Raw genomic sequence first — 16381 nt, forward strand, 5'->3', positions numbered from 1 at the left:
TGGAATTCTGCCTTTGCATTTCATATTTTGAAACTGTTTTTAGGTGCATACTAATTTATTTTATTTTATTTTATTTATTTATTTATTTTTTTTAAAGATGACCGGTAAGGGGATCTTAACCCTTGACTTGGTGTGTGAGCACCACGCTCAGACAGTGAGCGAACCGGCCATCCCTATATGGGATCCGAACCCGGGGCCTTGGTGTTATCAGCACCGCACTCTACCGAGTGAGCCACGGGCCGGCCCAAGTGCATACTAATTTATGATTGTTATTCTTGGTGAGCGTGTGCTTTTTTTATACATTGTTCTTTATGCCTACTTATGCTTTTTACCTTAATTCTAGTTGGTTTTTCTTTTGTTAGCATTTGCTTGGTATATACTTTTTGCCTTTTTAACTTCAGCCTCTTTTTTTTGTGGTATTACTTGAATATCTGATGAACAATTGACAGTTTATTATTTTAATCCAGTAGATAACATTCATCTTTTAATATGTCAGTTTAATCTTTTATAATTTACCTTAGCTCAAGCAGTGAGTTGGGGGCTGGCTGGGTAGCTCAGTTGGTTAGACCATGGTGCTGATAAAACCAAGGTCCAGGGTTCAATTTCTGTTCCAGCCACCTGCCACAAAAAAAGAAAGCAGCGAGTTGGCTCTGTTCGCTCCTTTTGCCTATGGCATTTTTAGTCCCCATTTCCTAGTAGGAGTCAGACTGCCTGCTTTAAAACCAAAGCCCAGTAGGTTCATGAGTTCAACCCTGTGTGCTACTCTTCTGTAATGCTTCTGGATTTGAGAGCATTTTCTCTTTGTATAGTTTATTCACTGTCATGACATATTTATAGCACAGTGTGTGTATAATGGTGTGAACTTACAATTGTTGTGAGGCTGTCGCACGGAAAAGGAACCAGAACACCCAATTGAGAATTTAAGAAGGGGATATTAATTAGCCGGCCGGTGACTGTCTCTCCAGATATTCTGGTAAGAGAGCAGCCCCGAGTCTAAATTTGAGGGGCCTTTTGAAGGCAAAAAGTCACATAGTCACATAGGCAAAAAAAATCATATAGTCACATAGTCAAAGTTATCATTTAGTCACACACTTAAAATTATCATATAGTCACACACATTTCTTCCTGGTGTGAGGAGGGAGGGGGTTTAACGAGCCTAGCACAACCTGGTTACAGAAGCCAAGATAAGCCAGTTAATCACTCAGGGACCGCAAGAACTTCCCCAGGGCAGTTTCCTCCCTAGGTTGTCTGGATACATCTGCATATAGCTCTTGGTTTTATCAGCCAGGAACAGCATAGGCAGGAAACAGCAAAGGCAGGCGGAATTTAAAATTTTTCTAAGTACAGGATAATTTTTAACTTCTAATTTCTACTAGGGGTGCTGGTTACGGGGGGCGGTTCAAACAAAAATCACTTTTTAGACAGTAAAAATGGCATAAGCTAAATCAATCTGTCTTGTCACACAATGCCATCTTGATGGGAAGTCTTCTGTAGCCTTCCTAATCCCCACCTATCGCTGGCTTTCCCCTCTAGTTCCTTACTGAAGGAGCAGATGCTAAGGAAACAAGCGGAGTTGGAATCGGCACAGTGCCGGCTCCGACTTCAGGTCCTCACTCATGAATGCACTAAACTCCGTAATCGTGTCCTGGTAAGTTTGCCCTTTCTAACATGAAGAGCTTTTGGAATAGGAATTGAAGAGAAATCTTAATGTTACTTAGGTTCATCTCAGATACAAGTAGGATTTGCCAAGTTGTTTAAGAAGTAAACGTGATTATTTTATTTCTGATTAGGGCATATGTCCGAAATTTACACAGCATGGTGATTTCTACTGCAATCTGAATTTTAGAAAAAATTAAGCAGCTAGCTGAGAATTCTAAACTTGCTTAAGTCATTTTACCTCCCTGAATCTACCAATAAAATGAAGACTTTAGAATAAATGACCATTAAGGACTTTCAACCCTAATATTTTATGATTCTGTGCTCTTTTTTCAGTTGCTTTGTTGATATACTGTAATAATTCAGCAGTTCTCTAGGATTTATGTTAACATTTTCACATAATGGATAAGAAATCTTCTTGTATCAGATCAATGAATTGTGCTTGAGGGGGGATATCGAATGAAAAAGCTTTGCATTTACAAAATCTTTTTCATTTTAGGACTTGAAAAAACTTATTCTGCAGCATCAGGATCAGATTTTACAGCAACCCGTGGGCTCTCAAGCACGTTTCCTGAGCTGTCTGCTACCCAGCCAGAGCCAGCACAAATACCAGTTTCAGAAGACCATCACAGTATCTCAGACAGGAAACTGCCGAATCATGGCATACTGTGATGCTCTCACCTGCCTGGTGGTATCACAGCCTTCTCCTCAGGCCTCCTTCCTTCCAGGTAAATAATCCAGAGTCTCAGCTTTCGTGTTCATTATTGGACTCTGTTGTTATTTATTATTACTGGACTCCTCCCCCTTTTTGAAGAATTGAGGACTCAGTAGTGGGTGAACACTGATCACAGCCCACCAAGTCACCTTTTCCTGTCATTTCCGTATTATGCAGGAAATTTGGGGTGCTGCAAAATGTCTTTAGTGTCTGTTGACTTCATTCTGTAAATTTGTCCTATCTAAAGGGTAGAAATGCTTAAACCAAGTTAAAGTGGGAGAACATGAGGTACTTGGAAGTATAGGTTACTGGTGTAATCCAATGATATCACTCCCTGTTTGTCCCATTCAATTTACAGATTCATTTTAAATTGGAAATGTTTGCCAAAACGTTACCCCAAGGGCTAATTTAAGTTGAAGCAAAATTTAATACTTGTTTTCAATAGTGTTCAAATTGACAAATTCCAAATAAGTGAATTTGGGACCACATTGATTATTTTGTTAATACTGTACTAATTTTCTCTCAACTATTTTGTGCTTTTTAAGCTTAATTTTAGTTTATCTTAGTGTTGAAAACCAAATCTCTTCACAAGCCCAATTATATCATTCCTAAATGGTGCAGATGTTTGTTTCTACTGTTTTCAGCATATGATTTCTACCAGCTGTGAGGTGCCTTTGCTTCAGCCTGATTTTCTGTTTCTCCACTTAGAAGTTCCATTCAAATGCTTCAAACCTATGTCCCCAAACTTAGGTATCTATAAGGTTGGGAGTGGAATCCCTAGGTTATCATGTTTCTGTTAACTGATATTAGCTATGAGTTGACAGGCTAGGAGCCTTCAATTGAAGGGAGTAAAAGCATTGTTTATAATGTTCCTTTATCCCATCTAAGTTTTTTTTTTTTAATCTGTGTTTTTGTTATTGTTGTTGGGGTTTTTTTGGCTGGTACAGGGATCAAACACTGGACACCACACATTAACCAACTGAACTAACTGGCCAGCCCTCATCTAAGTTTTTGTGTGTTTTTTTGTTTTTTGTTTTGTTTGTTTGTTTTTTGGGTGGCTGCCAGTAAAGGGATCTAAATCCTTGACCTGGGTGATATAACATTCTAACCAACTGAGCTAACCAGCCAGCTCCTTCTAAGTTTTTAATAAAAGGTTTATCATCAAATAAATCCTTCCCCACAAATTGGAAAAAGACTCTATTTCTTCTGATATTGCCCAAATTGGATATGTGTTCTGTTCCTTTTTAATTAATGTATCTATTTCAGTTTGTACAGCCTGTTGGTGCTAACTTGTCTTTATTCTCCTTAAGGATTAACTAGGCATGTATTCACATTCCCTTGTTGATTTAAAGCCTATAGTCTCCCTGTTTGTCTCTCTGGCTTTCCTAATTTTGTTTCAGGAGAAAACACAATAAACTTACTTCCATTTGGTTCCCCGGAGAAGCTGAAGTATGATTTAAGGCTACCCTCTTGAATCTAAGACTTAACAAATTCTGTTTTTTGTATAACTCAGATAATAATAGATACTTAGTAAAAATAAATCTTTTATCATAGCCTAGTAAGAGGACAGAGATGCAATTAAATTAAAAAGGACAAGTTTTTGGTTTTTTTCCTCTCCGGGAATGTTAGGCATTGATTGGATACTTGAGATGTCATCTCTTTATTCTTTTTTAGACAGCTGTAGCATATCTTGACCACTGACATAGAAATTACTTTCCTTTATTGCTCTCTGTCCCTTCTGTATCTTGAGTTTCTGTGGTTTATGTAGAAGGTTCTGAATATCTCTCATCTCTATCTCTATCTCTCTCTCTCTCTCTCTCTCTCTCTCAACAGCTTTATTGAAGTATAATTGACATACAATAAACTATACATATTTAAAGTTACAATTTGGTGAGTTTTGACATCCTCTGAAACCATCACTACAATCAAGATAATGAACATATTTATCATCCCATAAGTTTTCTTATGGCCTTTTATAATCTTTTCCACCTGTCCTTTCCTCCTCTTCCTATCCCCAGGCAACCACTCATCTTTGTCACTGTAGATTAATTTGCAATTTCTGGAATTTTATATAAATGGAATTATACAGTATTACTCTTTTTTGTGTGACTTCTTTCTCTCATCGTAATTTCTTTGAGATTCATCTATACTATTGTATATATCAATAGTTCATTCCTCTTTATTGCCGGGTAACATTCCATTGTATGTATATACAGTGTGTTTGTTTATCTATTCATCTGTTGATGGACATTTGGAATGGATTGTACTTTTTTTAAATAAATTATAACACTCGGGAATTTTTCTTTGTTTGACCAGCTGTTTCCCAAGGACTTACATGCCAAGAAAGGTGAAGAAAGGAGCTATTTGAAAAGATAGTTTGGGCCGGCCCATGGCTCATTCGGGAGAGTGCAGTGTTGAGAATACCAAGGCCCCGGGTTCGGATCCCATATAGGGATGGCCGGTTAGCTTGCTGGCTGAGCGTGGTGCTGACAACACCAAGTCAAGGGTTAAGATCCCATTACCGGTCATCTTTTAAAAAAATAAAAAGAAAGAAAGAAAAGATTGTTTGCTTTGCCCTAAATTGACTTTCAGTGATCTGTTTCATACTCTCACCTTTGGCAGGCTTTGGTGTTAAGATGTTGAGTACTGCCGACATGAAAAGCAGTCAGTACATTCCAGTGCATGGCAAACAGATCCGTGGACTGGCTTTCAGCAATCGGTCCAAAAGCTTGCTGCTCTCTGCTTCCCTGGACAACACTGTTAAACTGACCAGGTTAGTACTTTGGAGGGCAATATGGGCCTGGGCTGCTTGGTATTGAACAACATTGAATAACAGTGTTATGATTATCTTCTCTCTCTTTTTTGGTCTGAGGCATTATCTTCTGAGGTCCATGTAAAATTTTTTATGGGGGGGTGGGAGCTGGCCAGTACAGGGATCGAACCCTGGACCTTGGACCGGGGTGGTATTAGCACCACATTCTAACAAACTGAGCTAACTGGCCCGCCCTTAAAATCCATTTCTTTAGGGGCCAGCCCGTGGCTTACTTGGAAGAGTGTGGTGTTGATAACACCAGAGCCATGGGTTCAGATCCCTATATAGGGATGGCCAGTTAGCTCATTTGGGAGAGCATGGTGCTGAGAACACCAAGTCAAGGGTTAAGATCCCCTTATTGGTCATCTTTAAAAAAAAAAAAACGTTTTCTTTAGGGCTGGCCTGTTAGCTCTGTTGGTTAGAGTGCTGTGTTGATAACACAAAGGTCAAGGGTTCGGATCCCCATATCAGCCAGTAGCCCCCCAAAAAACACAACGATGTATTGCTTTTAAAAGTGGATACAGCTGGTTATAAAACTGTATGTGTAATATCCCATTTCTTTAAAATTATGTATGTTACAAAGTATATTTTAAACCATGCAGAGGAGAGTAATACTCTAGAAATGGTGAAATGACAATATGGAGGGAGCTCTGGTACCTGACACCATGGAGTTGCCACACCAGCTTGGTACTACTTATTCCTTGATCTGTTACCTGGATAATTCTGCCCAGCAAAAATGCTTACCAGGCACTAGCTGTCCTTGGTTGGATACCATGATGACTTCTTGCATACCTTCAGTTAGTTACAGCATTTTATCCTTCACATGCTCTGTAAATTCTCTGAATTCAATCTGAGTATGCTGTATGCCTGTATCTTTTAAAAAGTAGTTCTGATCAGATGTCTAATAATTGGCTTCCTGTTTAATTTCTGCAGCCAACTAGGGCATCCTGGTAGGACTGTTAGGTCTGATAACCCCGTTGACTTTTCAAGAATGCTTCAGGTTAATTTTGGCCGAAAACTCAGTGTAACATTATATTTTATACGTGTGTATATACTGTGTTTTGGATTTTTTTTTTTTTTTAAGTATTGCTCCGCTGGCTGGTTAGCTCAGTTGGTTGGAGCACAGTGTAATAACACCAAGGTCAAGGGTTTGGATCCCCATACTGGCCAGCAGCCAAAAAAAACAAAGTATTACTTAAAAATAGGGGGGGAAATGTTAAATACCAAAGTGTTAGTAATGACTACCTCTGGATGTTTGGATTTTAATTTATATTTTCTTATATGTATTTTCTCATTTTCCGACATTGCATATTGATTACCTGTATAATAGATAACTGTGGAGAAAGGTAATAAGGAGTAGAGTGGGGAATATACTGTTTATATGTCCCTTTAACTTATCCTTTTACTTCCTTATAGCTCAAGAGGAAAACCTGTCACCCCCATTACACAAATGTTTTGGAATTTAAAGGGGTTTTCTGGGCAGCCCCTAGAGGAAATTGAATTCAGATAGTTTGGGAGTGTGGGTGTGTTCTCAGTAAGAATTATTGATCATGTAAATGATAATCTTTACATGTTTGTCATGTATTTGATCTTCTTAATGCACAGTTGTAAAAGTCTTGTGACTTCACAGCCTGGAGACCAATACGGTGGTTCAGACTTACAATGCTGGACGTCCTGTCTGGAGTTGTTGCTGGTGTCTTGATGAAAACAATTACATCTATGCTGGACTGGCCAATGGTTCAATTCTGGTGTATGACCTGAGAAACACAAGCTGTCATATCCAGGAGTTAGTACCTCAGAAAGCCAGGTAGGGAGCCACTTACTTTTTTTCCTGTAGGTAGCAGCATTCTTTTGGATTATTATATTAATCCTCTCTTCAGAAAGTATTTCAGTATTGGTCAGAACTTCTCATAGAGGGCAGTTCTCAAGATCCGCTGGTCTATTCTTACTTGAGAATCAGTAAAATCCTTAGAGTTTGTGTCATATTTCACATGGCAGAAATTTCTATACCAAGTATAGCCAAGTTCTGTTTTTCCACCATGGCAAAATAAAGGTAGATCTGTGTTCAGAATTCATTTCCTCTGGGCCGGCCCGTGGCTCACTCGGTAGAGTGTGGTGCTGATAACACCAAGGCCACGGGTTCGGATCCTATATAGGGATGGCCAGTTTGCTCACTGGCTGAGCATGGTGCTGGCAACACCAAGCCAAGGGTTGAGATCCCCTCACCGGTCATCTTTTTAAAAAAAAAAAAAAAAAAAAAATTCATTTCCTCTGCTTACAAGCTGTGTGACCTTGACTGTGTTTCTTGACTTGTGAGCTTCATCTATAAAATATGGTTAACATGGGCTTGCTTTACTAGCCACATGTTTAGCACACAGGAAGATATCAGTAAAGGGTAGCCTAATAAAAAGTGATTTAAAACTCCTAACCAGAGCTATACCAACTTGGTTTGACAGCATTGTATTGCCATTATTTATCATTACAATCCAGTTAGGGATTGGGAAGTTTGTAAAGTCAGCTTAAGTTCTGAGGTGGGTGACCACCAGCACCACTGTGCTCTTCAGAATGTGTTGAGCACCATTTGGACTGCCCTGGCAGTATAAAGTTCTGAAAAGGAGGGTGAGTCTGTGACCTGAACAAAATGTAAAGTATCTTAAAGGAGAATTTCCATTTTCAGTTTAAATATATGTTAAAAGGAATAGGGAAATCAAATTACAGTAGTAATTATTTATGAAAACCTAGTCTCAACACTTCAGGGTTTTTTTTTGTTTGGGTGGGGTGGAATCATGCTTCAACGATATATATGGTCCATGGGCGTGAAAATAATTGATGTGAACTCCAGGCAAACAAGGTAACTGCTGATGTAGGGGGATCCACTCAGAGTAAACAATAAAATGCAAGTTTTAAAAAAGCAAGGAAAGAATGTTTGTAGGTATTGTTCCTTTTTATCTTAGTTTACTTTTGTTAGCTTCATTGTGACAGGGAAAATGAAATAAAATGGGCAAAGTAGTTATTTGGCAACTTCAGCAAAAACAAGTTCATAAGAACATAGTCTACAACTACACACTGGTATTTCTGAGAGGATTCTTGGCATACAACACTGATCATATGTTTTCAGAAAGAAATTTAGAAAATCTAAAGAAACAATTCTATTGCTGAATTAAAATGTAGTTGCTTTAGGGTATGTTTTAATTGCAGGGTCTGTTAACAACAGCTTGGAATCTTTATTAGATATATGAGCTACGTTTTCTTCCTGACTTTTCTTGTGTGTGTGGCTAATCCCATTTCCAGAAGCTTCACACCAGTCAGGCTTCCTGATAATTGTGATCTTGTATTCATTAAATTTCCTAGGGGGACCCCTCTTTTTTTTTTTTTTTTTTTTTTTTTTTTTTTTTGCATTTCTTTTAGAGCATCTGGTGTCCCCCCTGTAATTAAGTGCAGAATATTACATTTTTGCTCTTTTGTCTCTACAGAAAGGGTTGATAGTTTTTGTCAGATGTCAGAGGATAGTGACCCACAAGTCTTTAACCTCTTTTGTAGAGGTAGGAGTGTACTCGAGAGCTCCTGGTGGTAGAATCTAAAGAAGTCCAAGTATTGGAGTGTGAGGCAGAGTTTTCTTTCTTTCCCTTCAGGTGCCCACTGGTATCCCTATCGTACATACCCAAAGCTGCCTCAGCTGCATTTCCATATGGTGGGGTGCTAGCTGGAACCTTGGAGAATGCTTCCTTCTGGGAGCTGAAAGTGGGCTTTTCTCATTGGCCCCATGTGCTGCCTTTGGAGCCAGGGGGCTGCATAGACTTTCAGACGGAGAGCAGCACTCGGCACTGTCTTGTGACCTACAGGCCTGGTGAGCATCGGGATGTCCTCATGGGGCCACCTATGGTTTGTATGGGAGCAGATTAGTAGAAGGGAGAGGAGAATTTGGCCCTTCCCTGGGAGCGGCCATGGTAAACCCCTCACAAGCTAACAAGTTATGTTGCCACTCTTCCTGCTACAGTGAGGATGGTGGCTCCATTTCTTCCATAGAGCCTGCCTGCTCCTTACATGTGAGAACTTGAACACATTCTGCCAGGTCCTCCCTGGAAGTGAATTAGCCCCTTTTGGAGTGCCTACAACTTAAACAGTAATGGAATGAGGAGGCTTGCTCTTGAGGCCATTGAGCCACCTTCAGATCAGTTTCATGTCTTCTGCCTGCCCCTCGCTCTGCCTAAGAGAAAGGCCCAAATGAAGGCAGCCATGTAATGTTCAGACTAGGGTATTAGTTATTCCTTCTTACTTGGGGCCAACAAAGGTAAATAGAAATGGACAACCATGGTTGTAAGGGTCTAGCCTGCTGAAATTCACTGCCTGGTAGATCCCTGGGTAGAACCCCTGACAGCTGACTATGCTTAAATTCACAGGTTCTTTCTGGCCTGAAAGGCATGAATCTAAATTCCTGATGAACCATATTGATGGTCAGTGTTGTAGATTTTTTTCTTCTTATTTGGTCTTGAGGTCTCTCAGGAGAGTGGCTATAAACTGTAGCCATGTCCTGATTGTGCTCCAGGGATTCAGTCATGGATGATTATAGTGTGTCTTTCATAGAATACTTCTTTATCCTGGTAGATGGCTTAATTCCTAAGTGTCTAACCTGTGACCAGGTGTCCCTCTCACAGGAAACCTGTTTATACTGTCAGGCACTAGTGGCTCTAGTCTGACCTGTGTCCAATTTATTCCTACCAAGATAACCACTCTCTAGGAGACCTGACCAGGAGGAAGGTATGTTAGTCAGGTGAGACACGGAGGAGGCAACTCAGCAAATCACATGAAATAATAGAAACAGTTTTTATTATTTACAGATCCGAGAGAGAAGAGAGCAGCACGCCCTGCGGGGCCAATAGAAAGAAGGGGTGCTGTCTGGGACGTGCATGTTCAATCTGCAGGTGGGAAGCCAGAGAGACAGGGGATCTGTGGGCCTGTGCCTTTGTTAAGGTCCATGGGCTTTATCCCTTAGGCTTTACCTTGGGAGTATGGATTGGCTAGTTCAGAGAAAACATGCCCAAAGCAGGGAACTTATTTACATGACTTTGGTGTTGGCCGTTGGATTTTAGCATTGTCAGCAATATTAGGGTATGTTGGGTTTTGGTTCAGTGGGGTTAGGAACAAAAGAGCTATATTCTAAACAATCACATGGGGAGGGTAAGTTTTAACTAGGCTAAAAGTGTCAGGATACATCTGGGTTTCAAAAAACTTGTGTCAGGGGCCGGCCCGTGGCTCACTCGGGAGAGTGTGGTGCTGAGAACACCAAGGCCGTGGGTTCAGATCCCATATAGGGATGGCCGGTTTGCTCATTGGGTGAGCGTGGTGCTGACACCACCAAGTCAAGGGTTAAGATCCCCTTACCGGTCATCTTTAAAAAAAAAAAAAAAAAAAAAACATGTCAGGCCTAAATTTGGCTGCTGAGGCAGCAGCTATATTAAACAAGTTTATGATAGTCCAATAGATGTTTGGTCAGAAATAGTCGTTAAAAATGCCCACACTTGTGGTCGTTGTAGGTAGATCTGTAAGTTTTGTTTGTGTTTGGAAATTCTTAGCTGGCTCTTCTGAACCTTTTGGCACTTAGTCCAAGACCCACAGGTCTGCTGTTTCCAAGACTGTGATTTGCTGGGACTTGTGTAGAAAGCTTAGGGGTCCCATTTTGTTCTGTAGCTTTTGTTTACCTTCCACCAGAACCTCAGGTACATGTTTTCCCTTCTGTAATAGCATGCTTTCACTTTGTAAAAATGTACAAACCCAGGGGCTAAGGGGTCCTCACTGGGGGAAGGAAAAAAAAAGTCAGAACTCCTGAGAAAAAAATCCCCAAGCAGAGGTCTGGCAAAATATAGTGTTTTTTGCTAAAGTGGATAGCTCATTCTTAGAATTGTTTCTCTGGTAGATGAAAATTTATGGAAAAAAACTTGCTTTATTCTAGCCTAGGGTTCTGAATTTCATTTGTACTTGTTTTATTTTTGCTATCGTATTTGCTTTGTAGCTATTCTTGATGGTTTAATACTCTTGGCTTTTTTACCTGTCTCAGTCTGTTTTGTGTTGCTATAACAGAATGCCTGACACCAGGTAATTTATAAAGAACAGTGGTTTATTTGGCTTACAATTCTGGGACAGCTGTGTCTGGTGCAGGCCTCAGGCTGCTTCTACTCATGGCGGAAAGTGGCAGGCAACCAGCAGGTACAAGCAGATCACATGGTGAGAGGAAGCAAGAGAGATAGAGGAGAGGTGCCAGGGTTTTTTAAACAACCAGTTCTTGTAGGAAATAGAGCAAGGTCTCACTCAGGCCCCCTTCTCTCATCCATTCATGAGGGATCCGCCCCTATGGCTCAAACAGTTCCCAGCACAGCCACATTGGGGATCAGATTTCCATATGAGTTTTGGCGGGGACAACACATCCAAACTCTTATCACCACCCAACTACGTTGTAAATGTATGAGGTTCAGGTACTTGGTTAATTTCTTTTGTACCATCCCCATGCAGCAGCACTGATTTCTCTGTCCCGTAGATAAAAACCATAACACCACGCGAAGCATGCTGATGGAGATGTCCTACAAGCTGGATGATGCTGGAGAGCCAGTCTGCTCTTGCCATCCTATACAAACATTCCTTGGGGGACCCACTTGCAAACTACTGACCAAAAGTGCCATTTTCCAAAGTCCAGAGAATGATGGCAGCGTCCTGGTGTGCACTGGGGATGAAGCATCAAATTCTGCTCTGGTGAGCATATTCTTTTTGTTTTGTATAAAGGTAGTTTTGTGTAAAATGTTGGTAGGTAAGGTCCAGCCCGTGGCTCACTTGGGAGAGTGTGGTGCTGATAACACCAAGGCCATGGGTTCGGATCCCTATATAGGGATGGCCAGTTAGCTCACTTGGGAGAGCGTTGTGCTTACAACACCAAGTCCAAGGTTATGATCCCCATACCGGTCATCTTTAAAAAAAAAAAAAATTATCTGATGATAAAGCAGATCCACCAGCTGAACTGACTGACTCCTGACCTTTATCTCTGCTTGTCTTCTTTAGCTGTGGGATGCTGGCAGTGGCTTATTGCTGCAGGACCTGCAGGCCGATCAGCCTGTCTTGGACATCTGCCCATTTGAGGTGAACCATAACAACTACTTGGCTACCTTAACAGAGAAGATGGTCCACATCTATAAATGGGAGTGACACAGTCTTAACCTTTCAGGCATACTGCTGGTTAACATTAAATGTTTGCTAGCACCTTGCAGTGCTGAGCAAGATTCCTACTTATTGCCTGTGGACTAGAATTTTGGGGATCATGGTTCATTTGGATTAGTATGATTCTAGGACTCCAGGTCACTAAGCCACTACAGATTATGTATCTGCTGTGTACATCAAAAGAATAAGTCCATCTACATTATCCATTTCTTGGGTTAAAAGCTTTCATAAGTCTTTGTTGGGAATCTTTATTTTCTATCTAACTTCCTGCTGGACTTAAATGGTGTCCTCTCAGCAATCATTTAGTATATGAGTGTGCAGCAAGCATTTTCTGGGGATATGACACCTCATCTGAGTGCTCTTATCACTTGGGCTAATTGCCTTGGGAGTGCTACATTCTTGAAGGGACTAACCATCTTCTTGATGCTGCTTGGATGCAGAATTTTTTCTTCAGTTGAACACAAGAGGGCACTGTAGAACCTCATTTGTGGTTTGATCTGTTTCTGACCTTGAAGGTTAACACCTTTTTAGTAACTTGGTCTCATCCCTACAGAAATGTGTGGTAGAGCACATCTGGTGTGCTTTGTGGCAACAACAGTTAGGTTCCAGATATACAGTGCTGGAATATTAAGAAGCCTAGCGATGGGGCCGGCCCGTGGCTCACTCGGGAGAGTGCGGTGCTAATAACACCAAGGCTCTGGGTTCGGATCCCATATACGGATGGCCGGTTCGCTCACTGGGTGAGCGTGGTGCTCACAACACCAAGTCAAGGGTTAAGAGCCCCTTACCGGTCATCTTTTTAAAAAAAAAGAAGAAGAAGAAGAAGCCTAGCGATGGAAACAGCTGATGAGCTATAGACCCTTTGCTAGTGCTGAGTGCATTAGGTTCATCACATTGTGAGAGCTAAGGAAAGAGACCAGTTATCTGAGTGGTAGAGAAGACTCATTTTTTCTAACTAGCTTAACATCTCAGGATTGGTGTTATCTAAACCAGTGCTTTATCTGTTTTTTGTTTTTTTGTTTTTTTCAGTCCATCTAAGCCAGGGCTCTAAAGACCATTCCTTTTCTGTTTTGTTAGGAAAAGATGAATGATCAGTCAAAGCTTTCCACTTGAATCTTCCCTAATATCAGAGATCAGGAGCAAGAGACTAACAGAGCTTACAAAAGAGAAGCTGCTCAGACTGCTATTGAGGACAGGAGAAGGGCTTGTCTCTTCCATTTTGAGAGAGTTCCTATCTGAATAAAGCCAGTCCCTCAGAATGACGGGCTGTTCTTGAGTGTTTATAATTCCCAGGTAAAGGCTAATGAAACTGATGTTTGATTCCAAGTTCCTCTGATTTGTGTCCCTAACCTTTTCTAAAAGTGTTTTTAGTGAAATGTTTATTCTCAGGAAGGTAATAGTGGTTGGAGACCTAAATGGGTGTCAGGGAGGTGCCCACCAACTTTCATTCCAATCCTGGATTGTCCAACATTGGGAGCTGAAATTTCCCCAATAGAGGGCTTGGCTTATATTTATTTGCTTTGCCTTAGGCTGCTCTGTCCACAGCAGGACATGACTCAAGGTTTGGGCAGTGTGGTTTTCTTAAATAATTGTTAGAGAGATGTTACCATTTTTATTACAGAACACTTATGACCTGTCACCTTATGAGCTCTTTCCAGGATCTTTCTCTCCATTAAGAGGTTGTTACAGTAGATTTCCCCAGAGTTCCAAGTTCTAGTTGTGCCTTTTAATGACCTCCTTCTATTTGAGGACATTTTTCAAAAAGCCCCTATTTCTCGGAGGAAATACTGCTTTTGATATGTCTGTGGGTAAGAGTGGCTGCTCGTGCCTGGAGCTTCAGTGGGAGAATGGGATTTAAATTAAATGGCAGAATTCATCTGGCTTCAGCAGATTGCCACAGAGAGGATGCAGGTGGTCAGGCCTCGGGCTGCCTTTGTCTTTGGGGCGTAGCAGGGTTAGGATTTGACTTGCTTTGAAGTACACTCAGTTGATGCTGATTGATTACCCTAAAAGTAGGAACCTGGGGACTTATTAACCAGGCAAATTGGGTGAATCTCAAGTCCTGCCAATCCTTGCATTCCCACAGTAAATTTGGATGATTTTGGAAGCAAATACACATGACTATGATTTCTCCAAAAAAAAGAGCCCCTGTTCCCCTTGCAGAAGACTGCATCTATAGACCCAGGCTCTCTGCCCCACCACATTTCCTCACCCCTACCTCTAAGGTTTTTTTCCATTTGAGGGTTTGGAGTTCAGTGAATTCAAAATATCTTGTCATTTTATGTATCCTTACGTCTGCTTTGAAAATAGGCAATGGAATCTGTTTGTGTTCTATGTTTATGCTTTATGTTTTAATGTTAATATGAAAATAAAGAATCTGCCATGTGTAACAGCTCCTGGTGTCTTTTGTCTCTTTGACTACTAGAGGCAGGAACATGTGTGCTGCTTCAGAGAGTGGTATAATCCCAGCCTGGTAGATTTCCCCATTTCATGCAATTCTGGTTCTGAGTTACACAAGATGATCCCCCGATCTCAAGTAAACATCTTATTTAAACTAATGAGGTGGTTGGGGCTTTAGCTAACAATTCCATTTTATTGTTGCTAATGGAAGCTATGTGTTTGCCTCTTAAGAACCCCCCTTACTGGTTATGTGTCTATTTACTCTCCAATCCAGGGATCTAGATCTGCAAACTTCATTTCCCAGACTCCCTTTCCTGCTGGCTTCTTTTAGTTTCTTTGAATCCAAGAGACTGTGAATGGGGGAGGAAAAGTGAGGAGGAGAGGACTTTTTTCCCTTTTATTTCTTTCAGTTGTTGGCAGCCCTTCTTCTGACAGTGACAACAACAGTGGGCAAGTGTGGGCTCCTGAGTTGCTGCTCAGCACAGTGCTGACCACTTGCCTCAGTTTATTTTATTTGTTGCCTCAGTTTATTTTATTTGAGTTCAGAAATCTCAGTTGCCATAAATCATGATGTTCTGGGATTAGGCTGGAAGGGCTGAAAATGTTTTCCAGCTGAACAGCAAATGGAGTATACTGGATTCCAGGAAGACTGGATCCATAAATATAAGCTTACTGTCATGGAGCCTCATGCATAGAGGGAACATGACAGAGGTCCTGGGGGTAGAAATAAACCCGAAATTACTAAGAAATCGAACACCATTGTTTTTCACAGTACTCTTCTTTTTGTTTCTCCCTCAGTGATTGGCTGTAAGTAAATTCTGAAAATAGATGCGTGTGTGTCCTTGTCCTATAGTCAGTTAACTTCTGTTTGTTGGTAACAATTACTGCTGTTTATTTATCCCTTTATAGTTTACAAAGCCTCTTCCTAGTATATTAAATAATTCTTAATGTTGTAGAATATGTATTGTTATTCTATTTTACAGGGAAGGAAACAGATTAAAAATCCTAATAGAGGGAAATGAGATTTAGGTGGTATTCAGTTTTACATGTCCTGGTCTTTCCATTCTATGCTTCCTGTTACTGACAGTTAAGCATGAGTTGGAGAACCTGGGTGAAAGCTGACTTTAACTCCTTTAATGTCTCTGTCTCCAGAACAGCCTAGGCTGATTCCCCACTGATTATTTCTCCTGTATTTAAAATTAAAACAGTCTTGCTGGGAATGTGAATTAGTATAGCTACTTTGGAAAACAGTATGGAGATTTCTCAACAACTACCAATAGAGCTATCATAATCTAGCAATCCCACTATTGGGGTATATATCCAAAGGAATGGAAATCATCAAGTTGATGGGACATCTGAATGCCCATGTTTATCACAGCTCTATTCATTAGCCAAGAGTTGGAGCCAACCTGAATGTCCTTTCATAGATGATTGGATAAAGAAAATGTGGTATATATACACAATGGAATACTACTCAGGCATAAAAAGAATGAAATTCTGCCATTTGCTGCAGCATGGATGAGCTTTGAGAAAATTATGTTAACTGAAATAAACCAGGCACAGAGAGAAACACCATATGTTCTTACTCATATTTG

General features: G+C 40.7%; 1 protein-coding gene across 1 annotated transcript in view; it reads left to right on the forward strand.

Moving 5' to 3' along the window:
• Positions 1 to 14702, forward strand: part of RFWD3 (ring finger and WD repeat domain 3) — a 35175-nt gene extending 20473 nt beyond the window's left edge. The window contains exons 7-13 of the mRNA XM_063111304.1: positions 1534 to 1648; positions 2156 to 2384; positions 4994 to 5144; positions 6814 to 6990; positions 8816 to 9030; positions 11716 to 11927; positions 12231 to 14702. Coding sequence (XP_062967374.1) covers positions 1534 to 1648; positions 2156 to 2384; positions 4994 to 5144; positions 6814 to 6990; positions 8816 to 9030; positions 11716 to 11927; positions 12231 to 12374 — 1243 coding nt within the window. The 3' untranslated portion in view covers positions 12375 to 14702. The remainder of the gene's footprint in view (positions 1 to 1533; positions 1649 to 2155; positions 2385 to 4993; positions 5145 to 6813; positions 6991 to 8815; positions 9031 to 11715; positions 11928 to 12230) is intronic.
• The last annotated feature ends 1679 nt before the right edge of the window (positions 14703 to 16381 follow it).

The sequence above is a fragment of the Cynocephalus volans genome, chromosome 10, assembly GCF_027409185.1.
Source record: "Cynocephalus volans isolate mCynVol1 chromosome 10, mCynVol1.pri, whole genome shotgun sequence".
Classification (NCBI taxonomy): Eukaryota; Metazoa; Chordata; class Mammalia; order Dermoptera; family Cynocephalidae; genus Cynocephalus; species Cynocephalus volans.